Here is an 18,541-nt window from a genome sequence, read left to right as displayed (position 1 = left end):
GGATCCTTAACCCACTGAGCAAGGCCAGGGATCGAACCTGCAAGGCCAGGGATCGAACCTGCAACCTCATGGTTTCTAGTCAGATTCGTTAACCACTGAGCCACGAAGGGAACTCCTGTGGGTAAATGTTTGACAGCTAGTTCTCCGAGTGTAATTCCAACATGAATGATGGTTGGTATTTTTGCTTTTTTAGTGAGTAAGATGCAAATGAAACAACGAAAATGTGTGTCAAAATTTCACTCATTTGTCAATGACGTGAGAGATTTGCAGAATTAGTATTTTTCAAATACTAGAAGTGTAATTCCTCAGATTTTTTTTGTTCTATTCCTAATGTAATGGTTATAGACACCACACACTTTTTCTTGGAGCAACTATTATATGTTTTCCGTATCTTTTAAAATAATGGCCTTATTGAGATATAAACCACATACCATAAAATTTAGCCCTTTAAAGTATACAATTTAGACGTTTTTAGTGTATTCACAGAGTTTTGCAACCATTGCCACTATCTCATTCCAGGACATTTTCATCACTGCCAAAAGCAATCCCATGCCTGTTAGCAGTTACTCCATTTCGTCCTACCCCCAGACCCTCCCAACCACTAATCTACTTTATGTCTCTATGGACTTGCCTATCCTGGACATTTCATATAAATGGAATCAGATAATATATGGCTTTTGGTGTTTGGCTTCTCCTCTTATTATAATGTTTTCAAGGTTCATCTGTGATGTAACCTGTATCAATACTTCATTCCTTATTATTGCCAAAAATATTATATAGTATGGATACACAATATTTTATTTAGCCCTTCATCAGTTAGTGGATTTTTAGGATGTTTCCACTTTTTGTTTTTTGAATAATGTTGTTGTGAACATTCATTTACTAGTTTTTGTGTGGACATAAGTTTCCAGTTCTTTTAGTTATATATCTAGGATTAGAATTGCTGGGTTATGTAGTAACTCTGTTGTTAATTAGGAAACTACCAAACTGTTTTCCAAAGTAGACACCACACACTTTTAAGTTCATTCTGCATTGTAACATTTTTTTCCATCTGTTTCTTAGATCAGCATAGTCATAAAACAGTAAATCAAGCAATGATTGGTAGTTTTTGCCAAATTCCGTAGTGTAAAGACTTTCACCATGGCTGATTTCAAGCCATCAACATGAAGTCATTGAACATGACGTTGGGAAGAAATGTGCAATAGCCCAGCATTACATAGTATTTCTACTGGATGGATACAAAATCCTAAATAACCCCAAGAACGTAGATAATAGTAAAATGTATAAAACAAAAGTGATGAGTTTTTAATATTTATTACCTTTGTTTTAAAGTAACTCATTTAATTATGTGTTAAGTAATTTAATTTGTAATAGTGGCTATGTTTTACATTGAGTTTACAAAGTTGAATCTTGTCAATCATCACACTACTGTGAATAATCTAGCTATTTATTTTCTAATCCCTTCATAGAGGCAGAGTTTTCGGCCTATATTGTTTACTGCAGCATAGCATAGCAGGCAGTCAATAAATACTTGTTGAATACATTTTAAACTATTTGAAGTCTTTTATACGTATTTTAAAATGATGTAAACAAATACACTAGGTGCTGAGTGAAAAATATATTTTGCCTTCCAAGAAATAGAAACCTTTTTTTCTTTTTTAATCAATTAAATTATAGTTGATATACAGCATTATGCTAATTTCCACTGTATAGCAAAGTAATTCAGTTATACACATATATCCATTCTTTTAAAAATTTAATTAATTTAATTCTTTTTTTGGTCTTTTTGTCTTTTCAGGGCTGCACCTGTGGCATATGGAGGCCTACACCACAGCCGAGCAATTCCAGATCTGAGCATGTCACAGTTCACAGCAACGCCAGATCCTTAACCCACTGAGCAAGGCCAGGGATGGAACCTGCAACCTCATGGTTCCTAGTCGGATTCATTTCCGCTGCACCACAATGGGAACTCCCTAATTAATTCTTTATATAGTTAATAATGGATAATTCGAGAGCAAAAAATGAATCAACCCTAGGATTAAAAAAAGCACCATCCATTGTTGCCAAAAATTTTTATTTCCAAAAAAAATATACATTCTTTTTTGGAGTTCCCGTCGTGGCGCAGTGGTTAATGAATCCGACTTAGGAACCATGAGGTTGCGGGTTCGATCCCTGGCCTTGCTCAGTGGGTGAAGGATCCAGCATTGCCGTGAGCTGTGGTGTAGGTTGCAGATTCGGCTCGGATCCCACATTGCTGTGGCTCTGGTGTAGGCTGGAGACTATAGCTCCGATTCGACCCGTAGCCTGGGAACCTCCATATGCCACGGGAAGCAGCCCTGGAAAAGGCAAAAGACAAAAAAAAAATATATATATATATGTATATATATATATATACACACATATATACACACACACACATACATACATATATACACACATTCTTTTTCATATTCTTTTCCATCATGGTCTATCCCAGGAGATTGGATATAATTCTCATGCCATACAGTAGGACCTTGTTGTTTATCCATTCTAAATATAATTGCTTGTATCTACTAACCCAAACTCCTAGTCTATCCGTCTGCCTCCCCTCTTCCCCTTTGGCAACCACAGATCTGTTCCCTATGTCTTTGAATCTGTTTCTATATTATAAATAGGTTCGTTTGTGCCATATTTGTAGATTCCGTATATGTATATCATATCATATTTGTCTTTGTCTTGCTGACTTCACTTAGTATGATAATCTGTAGCTGCTGCAAATGGCATTATTTCATTCTTTTTTTATGACTGAGTAGTATTCCATTTTGTATATGTACCACATCTTCATCCATCCATCTATTGATGGACATTTAGGTTGTTTCCGTGTCTTGGCTATTGTGAATAGTGCTGCTATGAACATAAGGGTGTGTGTATCTTTTTGAATTAGAGTTTTGTCTGGATATATGCCCATGAGTGGATTGCTGGATCATATAGTAATTCTATTTTTAGTTTTCTGAGGTACTTCCGTACTGTTTTCCATAGTGGCTGTACCAACTTACATTCTCACCACAGTGTAGGAGAGTTCCCTTTGCTCCACACACTCTCCAGCAATTTTTTTTTTCTTTTTATGGCTATGCATATGCATCTTTTTTCTGACCATAGAAGTTCCCTGGCCAGGGGTTGAATCAGAGCTGCAGCTGTGGTCCACACCATAGCCACAGCAACACAGGATCTGAGCCACACCTGCAACCTACACCTTAGCTTGCAGCACTGCAGGATCCTTAACCCATTGGGTGAGGCCAGGGACCAAACTTGCATCTTGAACAGAGACAGAGTCAGGTCCTTAATCCAAGCCACAGTGGGGAGCTCCTCCAGCATTTGTTAATTGTAGACTTTTAATGATGGACATTTTGATCAGTATGAGGTGATACCTCTTTAATGTTTTGATGTTTTGATTTGCCTAAGAAAGGGGGTTTTTGTTTTTGTTTTTGGTTTTGGTTTTTTTTGGCTTCACCCAAGGTCTGTGGGATTTCCTGAGCTAGGGATCCAACCCACAACACAGCAGTGACCCAAGCAGCTTCAGTGACAGTGCTTGATCCTTAATCCACTGCGCCACAAGAGAACTCCCAAGAAAGGTTCTTGAAGCAATCTGTTATCCTGTCAGGAGAACTACTTGCCCTGATGGACAAATTGTTTGCCCAGATTAATTAGTTTTAGGTATTTTTGGCTTACAGTCCTCTCATCCTGGGCAAAATAATTTCCTGAGGCATACCGCATCATGTTGACTCAATTCAGAGATTCCCTCAGTCTGTGTTTTATTGATGCTGTTGCCTCTACTCGAAATATCTTTTTTTTTTTTTTCCGCTATTTCTTGGGCCGCTTCCGCAGCATATGGAGGTTCCCAGGCTAGGGGTCAAATCGGAGCTGTAGCCACCAGCCTATGCCAGAGCCACAGCAACGCGGGATCTGAGCCGCGTCTGCAACCTACACCGCAGCTCACAGCAACGGCGGATCATTAACCCACTGAGCAAGGGCAGGAACCAAACCCGCAACCTCATAGTTCCTAGTCAGATTCATTAACCACTGTGCCACGACGGGAACTCCTTCCTGAAATATCTTTTTCCCTCTTACTCCCCTCAGTATGTGGTTTTTTTTTGTTCTTTTAAAACTTGGGCAATATCTCCTGTAGGAAATGTTTCTTGAACCTACACTGCTTCTAGGCCATACTCTATATAAAGCTGTTATTACAAATTCCATGTAGTGCAGAAATTAACCTTTTACTAGGGGAGAGAGCCACATAAGACAGGTTGTCATATTAATTCTTATATGCACTAGTATTACTAACAGGGCTCACCCAGCACATAGTAAGTTTTTGTTTGTTTGTTTGTTTGTTTGTTTGTCTTTTTGCTATTTCTTGGGCCGCTCCCGCGGCACATGGAGGTTCCCAGGCTAGGGGTCGAATTGGAGCTGCAGCCACCGGCCTATGCCAGAGCCACAGCAACGCGGGATCCGAGCCGTGTCTGCAACCTACACCACAGCTCACGGCAACGCCGGATCGTTAACCCACTGAGCAAGGGCAGGGACCAAACCTGCAACCTCATGGTTCCTAGTCGGATTCGTTAACCACTGTGCCACGACAGGAACTCCCACATAGTAAGTTTTTAAACAGTTTTTACTGACCCAAACAAATTGGATCAGAGAGAGAGGACTTAAGGGATAGGAGCTAAGAGGTGATGATTTAACTTTAAATTAATGTGATTGCAGCACCATCATTGTACCCAAACATAGAAGTTTGAAATAGGAGTTCCCGTCGTGGCACAGTGGTTAACGAATCCAACTAGAAACCGTGAGATTGCGGGTTCGATCCCTGCCCTTGCTCAGTGGGTTAAGGATCCGGGATTGCTGTGGCTCTGGTGTAGGCCAGTGGCTACAGCTCCGATTTGACCCCTAGCCTGGGAACCTCCATAGGCCTCAGGAGCGGCCCTAGAAAAGGCAAAAAGACCAAAAAAAAAAAAATTGAAATAAAAGAGCAAGACTTAAAATACAGTTGGGAAATGATCATGTTTTAGTTTGTGTTGATTATTTCTCCAAGGGTGATAATGTAAATAAGAGAACACCGATTGAGGACTAATAACCCTCAGTGGAAGGGAGAACGTAGAGGAAGCCCTCAAAGGCATCAGTAGAAACAGAGGCAAAGATGAGAACTCAGAGTATTGGGGCAGGATAAGGCAGGGAAGAAAGAAGTATACAAAGGAGAGCTCGTATTTTGGTGTCAAATTTTGCAGAGCATTTAAGGAATGGGAATTGAAAAGATTTTCTGAATTTGGCAGTTAATTCAAGTGACCTTTGAAAATTCTAATAGAATGAGGATTTCTTTTTTTTTTTTTTAGAAATTTAGTTTGTAGGACAAAATGTTCTTAGTTTTTTTACTTACAAAAATACATTCTTTACCGTTGTTCAACGAGGACTTTCAGAAGGGGTATTGTTTTCTTTATTTGGGAGTAAAGTTCAACCTTGTTGAGAAGCAATACTAAATGTTACTTTGAATTAATGTTTTGTTTTTTTCTCGTTATCTGTTTTTTCTTTGTAAGCAAAATCATTATATATAGATTACTTGAAAACAATGTTTAGTTTCTCCCTGGATGTATTACTTATTATCTTAATTATTAGATTTACAGGCCAGTGGTAATTACTTATTAAGAAGTAACAAGCAAGGTATTACCATGCATTCTCATTTTGCCAAGTTCATTTTAGAGCTGTCATTATTATTATTAGTATTTTGCTGTTTGGGGCCACACCCACAACATATGGACGTTCCTAGGCTAGGGGTCAAATCGGAGCTACAGCTGCAAGCCTATGTCACAGCTGTAGCAACTCGGGATCTGAGCCAGTCTGCGACCTATACTGCAGCTTACGGCAACGTACCGGATCCCCAACCCACTGAGCAAGGCCAGGGATCAAACCCGCATCCTCATGGATGCTAGTTGGATTCATTTCTGCTGTGCCACAACAAGAACTCCTAGAACTGTTAGTATTATATCAGTAATTTTCAAAAATTTTCCAACATCGAAACCCTTTCTTTAAACTTTTACACGGAACCCTAACATTTAAGTCAGAGAAAGTGGACCTTGTCTGTTTAAAACTGTGTCAGGGACCCGAAGCCCCTCCCGAGAGTTGTGCCAAGTCTTCTAACCTCCTCTTTCCTTCCAAACAACTGGTGATCCCTGGGTCTCCTCTATAGAAATCCTAAGAGCTACCTAAAGCATAGTTCAAGAATCACTGATATGGGGCAGTTCCCGTAGTGGCTCAGTGGTTAACGAATCCAACTAGGAACCATGAGGTTGGGGTTGATCCTTGGCCTTGCTCAGTGGGTTAAGGATCCGGTGTTGCCGTGAGCTGTGGTGTAGGTCGCAGACGAGGCTCGGATCCCGTGTTGCTGTGGCTGTGGTGTAGGCTGGCGGCTACAGCTCCGATCAGACCCCTAGCCTGGGAACTTCCATATGCCTCGAAATGGCAAAAAGACAAAAAAAAAAAAGAGAGAGAGAGAGAGAGAGAGAATCACTGATATGTAATACTTTTGCTAGAAATGGCAAAAAGACAAAAAAAAGAGAGAATCACTGATATGTAATACTTTTGGTAGAAATGCTAATAGCAAACCATTTTTGTACTGAAAGTGACATGGTATTTAGGACCCCCCCCCCCAAATTGGTTCACTCTTCCAGTCACTTCTCTTATTGGTCAGTAAAATGGTACAACAATAAATAGCAAATAAACTTGTACTAGAGCTATTTGAACAGAGATTGGATATCTTTCTTTAAGGAAAGTTGTCAGTGGTTCCTTTGTCAGTGAGAGATTGGCCTACTATTAAATGGAGTCTCTTCGAACATTGATGATTCTCTGGCCTTATATGACTACATTTATCCTATTTAGTAAATATCATCTAATATGATAGAATCTATTTTATCTTTCATGTCTTCAGATCTGTAGTATGCCCTTTATATGTCAGGCACTGTTTTAGGATGCAGGATCTTAAACAAATGAGGTACAGCCTACCATAAAGAAAATAGAAAATTGCTGCAAAGTTTGAGTACAGTAATAGAAGTAAGCAGAGGGTGGGAATGAATTGAAATGGACAGAACCAGACCAGATAGGGGCTTGCCAGAAAACATGCTAGCTTCTATGAAGACTCTGAGCTGACTCTTTAAAGATGAGTAGACTTTAATCCAGAGCAAATAGAAAAAGTTTTTCTCAGCAGAGGAAGGAACATGTTCAGAGGCTCTGAAAGAGAGGCGTGCCTTATTTGGAGAACTGTAAGCAGTTTAGTCTGACTAGAGTTTAGCATGTGAATGGGGTTCATGAGTAAAGCCTGATGAAAAAGGACTGTGCTTGCCATGCTTAGGAATTTGGACCTTATCTTGAAAGTAGTGTGAAGCAATTAAAGGATTTTAAGCAGAATAATTGCATGGTCAGATTTGTTTTTAGAAAGCTCTCTGGCAGTAGTCAGAACAGATTGAAATGGACCTCTGGGAAGCAGAGACCATTAAGTTATTAGGCTTTTCCAGTGATTTAAGCAAAAATAAAGGTAGTAGAACTAATGCGGTATGTGAGGTAAGTTAATTCAAGATACACTAAGGAGATAAAAATCAGACTTATTGCCAAGAGAAAGAGTAAAAGCAGGAACTCCTATAATTGTCTTTCCAAAAAATGAAATGAGTTCCCATTGTGGCTTAGAGGTAACAAACCTGAGTAGTATCCATGAGGATGCGGGTTTGATCCCTGGCCCTGCTCACTCGATTAAGGATCAGGTGTTGCTATAAGCTGCCATGTAGGTCACACACGCAGCTTGGATCTGGCATTGCTGTGGCTGTGGCATAGGCTGGTAGCTATACCTCTGATCCAACCCCTAGCCTGGGTGCGGCCCTAAAAAAAAAAAAGTGAAATGATTTGTTTGCTTGAACTTAGAGCTATTCTAAGAGGAAATGTGTTAACTGCTCATTTCCCTCTAAAACAAAATCTTTAATTTGGGATGGTAGTTTTTATTAGGATGGCAATCCAAACTTTAAATATGTGACAAGATAACAACTTCTTTTTCATATTTCTTTTACTCTGTCTACAGATTGTAAAAATTAAAATGAATAAACTACGGCAAAGCTTTAGGAGAAAGAAAGATGTTTATGTTCCAGAGGCCAGTCGTCCACATCAGTGGCAGACAGATGAAGAAGGAGTTCGTACTGGAAAATGTAGCTTCCCAGTTAAGGTAAGAGCTTGTGTTTCTGTAGATCTAGATTTGGAAAAGAACTGATAGCTTATTGTGTGTGAAATTCCATTAATTCCAGCTAAAAGAGAACACTCTAAGAGCTAATTCCTTTATATTTTGCTTCAATGGTAGAATTAATAAGAAGGAAAATAGATTACAATTGATGATTTTTCTCTTTCTATTTAAATAAAAATTTCTGGTATAGTAATCTGAAATCACTACAAATAAGATCACTTCTAATGAGAATACCAATCCTAAAATACCTAAAAATCCTGAATTATCAAGAATCACAAGAGGAGTTCTTGTTGTGGCTCAGTGGAAACGAATCTGACTGTTACCCATGAGGACGCAAGTTCAATCTGTGGCCTCGCTCAGTGGGTTAAGGATCCAGCATTGCCATGATCTATGGTATAGGTCGAAGACGTGGCTCAGATCTAGCTGTGGTGGAGGCCAGCAGCTACAGCTTTGATTCAACCCCTAGCCTGGGAACCTCCATATGCAACAGGTGCGGCCCTAAAAAGACAAAAAAATAAATAAATAAAGGGAACCGCAAGAATCAGGAGCTCCCATTGTGGCACAGGAGATTAAGAATCCAACTGTAGGAGTTCCCGTCGTGGCTCAGTGGTTAACGAATCCGACTAGGAACCATGAGGTTGCAGGTTTGGTCCCTGCCCTTGCTCAGTGGGTTAACAATCTGGCGTTGCCGTGAACTGTGGTGTAGGTTGCAGACGTGGCTCAGATCCCGAGTTGCTGTGGCTCTGGCATAGGCTGGTGGCTACGGCTCAGATTAGACCCCTAGCCTGGAAATCTCCATATGCCTCGGGAGCGGCCCAAGAAATAGCAAAAAGACAAAAAGACAAAAAAAAAAAAAGAATCCAACTGTAGGAGTTCCCATGGTGGTGTGGTGAAAACGGATCCAAATAGGATCTATGAGGTTTCGGGTTCAATCCCTGGCCTTGCTCATCTGGTCAAGGATCTGGCATTGCCGTGAGCTGTGGTATAGGTTGCAGATGTGGCTTGGATCCCGAGTTGCTGTGGCTGTGACATAGGCTGGCAGCTGTAGCTCTGGTTCGACCCCTAGCCTGGGAATCTCCATATGCCGTGGGTGCAACCCTAAAAAGAGAAAAAGACAAAAAAAAAGAACTGTAACAGCTCAGGTTGCTGCAGAGGTGTGATTTCTATCCTTGGTCTGGTGCATTGGGTTAAGTATCCAGTTTTGCTAGATGGCATCTCTGGCTCGGATTCAGTCCCTGGCCTGAGAATTTTCATGTGCCATAGGTAGAACCGTAAAATTTAAAAAAAAAAAGAAAGAAAAATCACAAGAAGCAAATTATTTTTAGTGAGATATGCTAAGTGGTGGGGCAGAGGCAGCAGGACTCTGCTTTCTTAAATACAGGTGTGTTTAGAAAATCTTAAATCAAAAGAGTTAAGTCAAGAGGGATTTTTCTCTTCGATCTTGTGACCTTTATAGGTAGAGGTTGTTTAATGCCTTCATTTGTCAGATCAGAAACTGGAAGTTTATAGAGGTTAAGAACATAGTGAAGATCTAGAGAAGGGAGTGCCATGTAGGTGCTTTTTGTTATTGCTACATGAGCCTGAAGAAGGGGCCATGTTTAAGGTCATGGAAGAAATGTACATACCAAGCTGTTTAGTGAAAAGAAGTAATTTATCGTTATATAAGCATGCTGTAAGGTAAGTATGAGGACAAAAAATAGAAGGAACCAGACCAAAATGTTAATAATATCTTGAAGAAAAAAAAATTTAAAGTGTTGGAGTTCCCATTGTGGCCCAGCAGAGACGAATACAACTAGGAACCATGAGGTTACAGGTTCAATCCCTGGCCTTGCTCAGTGGGTTGAGGATCTGGCATTGCCGTGAGCTGTGGTGGTTGCAGATGTGGCTCGGATCTGATGTTGTTGTGGCTGTGGCATAGGCCAGCAGCTATATCTCCAATTAGATCCCTAGCCTGGGAACCTCCATATGCCGTGGGTGTGGCCCTAAAAGGACAAAAGACAAAATAAATAAATAAAATAAAATAAAGTGTTAGTATTTTTCTTTCTTTTTTGTACATCTCTTTTTTTAATTTTTGGTTTTATTTTTTTAATTGTTATTTCCCCAATACAAATTTTTTTTTTCTACTGTACAGCATGGTGACCCAGTTATACATACATGTATACATTCTGTTTTCTCACATTATCATGCTCCATCACAAGTGACCAGACATAGTTCCCAGTGCTACACAGCAGGACCTCATTGCTAATCCATTGCAAAGGCAATAGTTTGCATCTATTAACCCCAAGCTCCCAATCCACCCCACTCCCTCCCCCTCCACCTCAGCAGCCGCAAGTCTATTTTCTAAGTCCATGATATTCTTTTCTGTGGAAAGGTTCATTTGTGCTGTATATTAGATTCCAGATATAAGTGATATATGGTATTTGTCTTTCTGAGTTACTTCACTTAGTATAAGAATCTCTAATTCCATCCATGTTGCTGCAAATGGCGTTATTTTGTTCTTTTTTATGGCTGAGTAGTATTCCAAAGTGTATATATACACCACATCTTCCTAATCCAGTCATCTTTCGATGGACGTTTGGGTTGTTTCCATGTCTTGGCTATTGTGAATAGTGCTGCAATGAACATACGGGTGCATGTGTCTTTTTTAAGGAAAGTTTTGTCCTGCTCTATGCCCAAGAGTGGGATTGCTGGGTCATATGATAGTTCTATGTACAGTTTTTTAAGGCACCTCCATACTGATCTCCATAGTGGTTGTACCAGCTTACATTCCCACCAACAGTGCAGACCCTCTCCAACATTTGTTATTTGTGGACTTATTAGTGATGACCATTCTGACTGGTGTGAGGTGGTATCTCATGGTAGTTTTGATTTCATTTCTTTAATAATTAATCAGTGATGTTGAGCATTTCTTCATGTGCTTGTTAGCCATCTGTACATCTTCCTTGGAGAAATGTCTATTCAGGTCTTTTGCCCATCTTTCAATTGAGTTGTTGGCTTTTTTGCTGTGGAGTTGTGTAAGTTGCTTGTATATTCTAGCGATTCAGCCCTTGTCAGTTGCATCATTTCAAACTATTTTCTCCCATTCTGTAAGTTTTCTTTTTGTTTTCTTTTTAGTTTCCTTTGCTGTGCAAAAGCTTGTCAGTTTGATTAGGTCCCATTGGTTTATTTTTGCTTTTATTTCTGTTGCTTTCAGACCTTGAAATTTAATTGGGAGCCACAAGCTTTACAGTCATGCACAAATATTCTCCAGTGTAGAACAGCAGGAAAGCTATCATAGGCCAAGAAGGATGAGGTCAAAACTTGGATTTTAGTTTGGTGTTATTGTTGCTTTTCCTTCCTATCCAAAGGGCCTTTAAATAAGTACTTGTTAAAACAGCATCGCCTCAGTGTTAGAGGGAATAGATACATAGGTCCATGTTTCTCAGGTCTTCTGAATTCACAAGTATAAGGTATTCTCTTGGATCCCTTTTTTTTAATTAATTTATTTTTCCGCTGTACAGCATGGGGGCCAAGATACACTTACATGTATACATTTTTTTCCCCACCCCTTCATTCTGTTACAATATAAGTATCTAGACATAGTTCTCAATGTTTTTTGTACATCTTTATGTGTGAATATTCTTTGTGTGTGTGTGTGTCTTTTTGTGGTAATTAAGAGATTTTTAGACTCTATAGGTTAAATTGATAACATGATTTTTAAAATACACAAATTTAAATACTTAATTTTAACTCTTTAGTATGATATTAAAATATGAAAAGCAAAAAAGACCTCTCTTACATAAAACCTAACACTCTTCTCTACTACCCCAACTACCAGCCAAATAGTAGGTTAATTGTGATTATTAAGTATTAATGAAACATTAAGTATGTGAAAGTGGGTACTCTTATACATTGCTGATTGCTTGGAGTATACATTGCAACCTCATAGGAGGGCAGTGTAGAAATACCAGTTAAAATTTTAAGTGCACATTTCATTTGACTTGCAATTTTACATTTAAGAAGTACATTCAAGTATATTCACAGATATATACTGGCACAAGTAATCATTCTAGCATTGCTTGTAATAGCAAAAACCTGAAAACAGGCTAAATGCTGTCCTTCTGGATTGGGTAAAGAAATTATGGTATCCATTTAGTGGAATTATCTGCCACTATTAAAAAAAGAAGGTAGATCTATATTCACGTATTTGGTAAATTGTTTCGAATACATACTGTGTGCCAGACAGATGCTAAGGGGTAACCAAATAAGACATAGTTCTTACTCTTGTGGGGTTTATAGTCTCCTTGTGGGAAAGACAGACTTTAATTAGATATTTGTATTAATAATATATGATTACAAATCAGGATAATTACTTTTTAAAAAGGGAATCTGGTTTTGTAAGAGCATGTAACAAAGAAGACTTGACCTAGACTAGAGGATCAGGGAAGGCCTCCTCACTGAGAGAGTAAAGTTTGACCTGATATTTAAGGATTGAGTAGGAGTGAATTAGGTGCAAAGATAGGCAGAGCATTTCAAAATTATGAAAAGTGGAGTTCCTGTCATGGCGAAGCAGAAGCAAATCCGACTAGGAACCATGAGGTTTTGGGTTCGATCTCTGGCCACATCCAGTGGGTCAAGGATCTGGCATTGCTGTGGCTGTGGTGTAGGCTGGCGGCAACAGCTCTGATTAGACCCCTAGCCTGGGAACCTTCGTATGTTGCGGGTGCAGCCCTCAAAAGACAAAAAAATATATATATGAAAAGTGAATTATGTGTACACAGACCCTGGGGGTGGAAGAAAAGAATGACATCAAGGAGCTAAAGAAAGGCTGTAGTCTAAGCTATATGAGATGAACCTGGAAAGAAATAGAGCCAAGCTAAGAATTTTGGACTTTTCGAATAATGGGAATCCATTAAATGGAGTGTTTGTCCTTCCTTTTCTTCTCTTTCCTCTTCTCTTCTTTTCTTTCTTTCTCCTTCTCTTCCCCCCTCCCCCTTCTTTGTTTAATTCTTGTAAAATATATATATAATAAAATTTATTAATAATATTCATACTATTCTGTAATCATTAGCACTGTCCAGAATTTTTTTCATCTTCCCAAACAAGGTCTCTGGCTGCAGTTATTTGGAGGTAGCCCATAGTGGTTATAAGGAGTCTGGTGAAAGATTACTAATCCAGAGAAGAGAAAATGGGAGACTGGATTAGTGTGGTGACTATGGAGATGAAAAGAAATAAAGTAAATTGAAAGATAATTAAGAAATAAAGCCAACAGGATGGAGTTCCCATCGTGGCTCAGTGGTTAACAAATCCGACTAGGAACCATGAGGTTGCGGGTTCAATCCCTGCCCTTGCTCAGTGGGTTAAGAATCCGGGATTGCCGTGAGCTGTGGTGTAAGTTGCAGATGTGGCTTGGATCCTGAGTTGCCGTGGCTCTGGTATAGGCTGTCAGCTACAGCTCCGATTCGACCCCTAGCCTGGGAACCTCCACATGCCTTGGGAGCAGCCCATGAAATGGCAAAAAGACAAAAAAAAAAAAATGCTAGCCAAGATGTGCTTTTGAGGTAAGCACATAAGATGTAAGATTTAGGAGTTCCTGTTGTGGTTCAGTAGGTTAAGAACCTGACATAGAATCCCTGAGGATGCAAGTTCCATCCCTGGCCTTGCTCAGTGCATTAAGGATCCAGCATTGCCACAAGCTGCAGCATAGGTCATGGATGCAGCTTGGATCCGGTGTTGCTGTGGCTGTGGCATAGGCCAGCAGCAGCCGCAGTTCCAATTCGTCCCCTAGCACAGGAACTTCCATGTGCTTCAGGTGCAGCCTTAAAAAAAAAAAAAAAAAAAAAAGATACAACATTTATATCTAATGCGTGTAAAGCAGCTAATTTAGGGTAGGTTTTTTTTTGTTTGTTTTTTTGTTTTTTGTCTTTTCCAAATGGCCTTTTCAGATCCTTTCTACAAGATATTCATCCTTTCTGATGTGTTATGCCCCCCTTTACCTGCCTCCCTTTCCCAATTTACCATATCCCACCCCACCCCGCACACTTACATACCATGAACCTACTGTGAAATAGTAGAATCAGAACCTGACCTTTTTTTCCCATGGCCTAGAAATAGTTGCATTTCCTCAGTCAGATACAGCTGGGCAAATGATATTTTATCTGGCTTTGCTTTAGAGACCTCCGAGTTGTGGTAATTGGTATAAAAAGTTTCCTATGGGAGTTCCCATTGTGGCTCAGCCAGTTACAAACCCAGCTAGTATCCATGAGGATGCGGGTTTGATCCCTGGCCTTGCTCAGTGGGGTTAAGATCCAGTATTGCCTTGAGCTGTGGTGTAGGTTGCAAACATGGCTCGAATCCTGCATTGCCTTGGTTGTGGCTTAAGGCCAGCAGCTGTAGCTTAGATTTGAGCTACATATGCCTGGGAGCTTCCATATGCCTCAGGTTCGGCCCTAAAAACGACAAAAATAAATAAAGTTTCCTCTGTAGACAGCTAGGAGGGTGGCGGGCATGCTCACTGAGGGAGAACATGTTTGGGAGTAGAGAAGATGAGTTCCTTTGAGGTGTGTATGAGACATGCACATTCAGGTCCCCACTGACCACGAAAGCACCATGAGCCTTGATTTTTGAGGTTACAAATAAATTTTAGTGAGTAGGTGAGTTTGCAAAAATTGAGTCTTCAAATAACAAGGGTTGGCTATTTATAAATTATCATTAGGATCATGAGTTAAGTGAGATTGCCTAAGGGGGGGGGGGTGAAAAGAGAAAAAAGCCTGGGACAAACGTAGAAAGAATAAGCAGTATAGGTATCTTCAAAGGAGAGTAACAAGAATGAGAGATGAAAGGGAAACCAGGAGAATGTGGTCTCAAAAGCCAAGATTTCAAGGAAGGAGAAAGTGGTCAAATGCTATAAAAAAGATCAAGAAAGCAGAGTTCCCATCATTGTCATCGTGGCGCAGTGGAAAGGAATACAACTAGGAACCATGAGGTTGCGGGTTCAATCCCAGGCCTTCCTCAGTGGCTTAAGGATCTGGCATTGCTGTGGCTGTGGCATAGGCTGGCAATTGCAGCTCTAAGGAGACCCCCCAGCTTGGGAACCTCCATATGTTGCAGGGGCAGCCCTAAAAAGCAAAAAAAAAAAAGAAAGAAATGAAACTTCATTAGATTATATATTTGAAAGTCTTGAGGACTTATGGTGGCATCGTGAGGATGGACTCCAGATTGAGTACGTGGATGCAAAATAAGGAGATACATAAGGTTATGTGAGGTTAGGGATGAATGGAAGGGGGAAGTATTGCAAGAGATATGAGGAAATTTGTTAGTAATAGCTATCTGTTACAATGATTGTGGTGATGTTTTCTCAGGTATATACATATTTCAAAAATTCAGCAAATTGTGTACTCTAAATATGTATAGTTTAGGAATTCCTGTTGTGGCTCAGTGGGTTAAGAACCAGCTAGCGTTCATGAGAATGCGGGTTTGATCGCTCACTCAGTGGGTTAAGGATCTGGCGTTGTTGCAAGCTGTGGTGTAGGTCACAGACTACCTATGCGACTTGGATCCTGCATTGCTGTGGCTGTGGTATAGACTTGCAGCTGTAACTCAATTCAACTCCTAGCCTGGAAACTTCCATATGCCATGGGTGTAGCCCTAAAAACAAGAAACAAAAACAAAACAAAAATATGTATACTTTATTGTATGTCAGTTGTATGTCAGTAAGGCAGCTGAATTTTGTTGTTAATGAAAAAGTTTGTCAGAATTCCCGTTGTGGTGCAGCGGAAACAATCCGACTAGGAACCATGAGGTTGCAGGTTTGACGCCTGGCCTCGCTCAGTGGGTTAAGGATCTGGCATTGCCGTGAGCTGTGGTGTAGGCCATAGATGTGGCTTGGATCTGGCATTGCTGTGACTGTGGCATAGGCCAGCAGCTGTAGCTCTGATTAGACCCCTAGCCTGGAGACCTCTGTATGCTGTGGGTGCGACCCTAAAAAGCAAAAAAAAAAGTTTGTTTTCGAAGGAGAGCATAAAGGCAAAATAACAAAGGGATTGTGAGGTTGAGAACCTCGTATGTATGTGTGGTATTTGTTAAACCAGTTTTATTAAATATAATTAACATACAATGAAGTTTACTCATTTAAAGTGTGTAAATCACTGGCAGTTTGATTTTGTGTTGAATTTTATTTTCGAAAGTGGGAAGGACTTGAGCATTATTAAAGGTCTTTATAAAGAATCATATAGAGAGTGGATTAGCTTTAGACTGGAAAAAGAATTCTGCGTCTATTCTAATAGGAGCAAAGGTGAAAATGGTAAATGTACTTATTAAATTTATGGTGTTGGTGGCTTGAAATTGATGGAGTTCTATTCCAAAGATGTATTTTCTCAAGGAAATAAGAAGTGGAATATCTATAGAAGAGTGAGGAGAGAAGTTGTGGAATTAGATTTTGAAGACAGTGGCATAGCTACTCTAGAGAATAGGCGATATAGAATATGCAGTTACTACAAATAGAAATGCAGTCGCTAGACATTAGTCAAATGAAACTACAACTGCTTTGATTTCTGCTATATATGTTTAAACATACTCGTGCTTGCATAAATATGATAATTTAGTATTAGAGTCATGATTAATTAGAGTAAAATAGGTTTCAAAGCTCGTCTTGCAATTCTGTTTGCTAGTATAACAATATGTTTTGATGGAGGAGGAATTTTAATGTTAAAAGTGAAATATTACTTATAAAAACTTCAAAAATGGATAAAACTGGTAATATTCTTGGTTATATAAATCACCAAAACTTACTCCAGAAGAAATTATCAAGAGGTTATTTAGAAGAAATCCTGTAAGATGTAAGAGTTAACCTACCTCCTTTTTCCCACCTCCCACCCCTAACATACCAAGAGAAATCTGTTAAACCTTTAATGAAAAGGTAAAAGGCATGTTTGTCTGTTCATCACAGCCTTCCAATTCACTTTATAAGCTCATAAATTCTTTTTATATATATAGCATTCTAAAACTTAACAGCATCAAAGGAGGAAACTAATTTATGGTTATAACATAAAACTCTTGATAAACTATTAATAAACAGAATCCAGCAACCAAATTAAAGAAAAAATTATACCCTCATTGTTATCAAAAGATAAAGACTGAAGGACCAGATATCTTTTATATCAGAATGGTACAGCTGAGGCTTCCCACCACTTTCAGCTGGCTAACATTGAATCAAATCAAATCCTTAGTTCCAAGGAAAGATAAGAAAACAATTATTTGGTATTTTCAGCATGTACCATAGAGGCAGTCTCTTCTGGCAGAGAAACCAGTTGAAAATATGGCTGTCATATAGGCAACTAACAGTGTTAGCCACAGTCACTGTATCATAGCTAATCCTAAGTATCTGTCCTCTCTTTTTGTTCATTTTCCTACTGCCACTGCTTTAATCACATCCTCATCTTTATTTTCTCCCTTAGACCATTACAAGAACTCTTAACCTGTTTTTCTTGCTTTGATCTTGTTTCCCTTCCAGACTATATCTTAGTACTGTAATAGTGACCTTTCTAAATTGCAAATATGGTATATCACTTACCTGCTCCTGTCCTTTAGTGGCTCTGTAACAAAATTTTAGAGAGGCATCTAGACTTCTCCAAAAGCATGCTTTTAAGTCAAACTAGTGGAGTTTGAATTTATGCTATGCCAGTGATTATTATTATTATTTTAGGGCCACACCTGTGGCATATGGAGGTTCCCAGGCCAGGGGTCCAATCAAAGCTACAGCTGCAGGCCTATGCCACAGCCACAGCAAAGCCAGATCTGAGCCACATGTATGACCTACAACACAGCTCACGGCAATACCAGATCCTTAACCCACCGAGCGAGGCCAGGAATCAAACCTGCAACCTCATGGTTCCTAGTCAGATTCATTTCTGCTGAGCCATGATGGGAACTCCTATGCCAGTGATTATTAACTGTGTGATTTCTCTTAAAAATTACTTAACCTCAGAGTTCCCATTGTGGCTCAGTGGTAACAAATCCAAGTACTATCCATGAGGACTTGGGTTCAGTCCCTGACCTCACTCAGTGGGTTAAGGATCCGGCATTGCCGTGAGCTGTAGTGTAGGCCGCAGATGCAGCTCAGAACCTGCATTGCTGTGGCATAGGCCAGCAGCTGGACCTCCGATTCAACACCTAGCCTGGGAACTTCCATGTGCCGTGGGTGCTGCTTTTAAAAAGAAAAAAAGGAAATTTATTTTCTTTGTGTCATAAAATGCAGTAAGATTTTTGTTACATGATATTGTTAGGGAATAGCTGGTGATATCTGATTATTTAAAG

General features: G+C 39.7%; 1 protein-coding gene across 9 annotated transcripts in view; it reads left to right on the top strand.

Annotated features, from left to right (window-relative positions):
- The window catches only part of NUMB (NUMB endocytic adaptor protein), a 181,877-nt gene that overhangs the window by 107,388 nt on the left and 55,948 nt on the right, over nucleotides 1-18,541 (top strand). For 8 of the 9 annotated variants that reach the window (XM_047797733.1, XM_047797741.1, XM_047797735.1 and 5 more), the window contains one exon: nucleotides 8,093-8,233. In XM_047797733.1, the coding sequence (XP_047653689.1) occupies nucleotides 8,108-8,233 (126 nt within the window). In that variant the 5' untranslated portion in view covers nucleotides 8,093-8,107. Of the gene's footprint in view, nucleotides 1-8,092; nucleotides 8,234-18,541 lie in introns of those variants that run through there. The other variant, XM_047797738.1, reaches the window with a different exon arrangement.

The sequence above is a fragment of the Phacochoerus africanus genome, chromosome 9 (assembly GCF_016906955.1).
Source record: "Phacochoerus africanus isolate WHEZ1 chromosome 9, ROS_Pafr_v1, whole genome shotgun sequence".
Classification (NCBI taxonomy): Eukaryota; Metazoa; Chordata; class Mammalia; order Artiodactyla; family Suidae; genus Phacochoerus; species Phacochoerus africanus.
The sequence above is the reverse complement of the archived record's forward strand: the minus strand, read 5'-3'. Positions and strand labels throughout refer to the sequence as shown.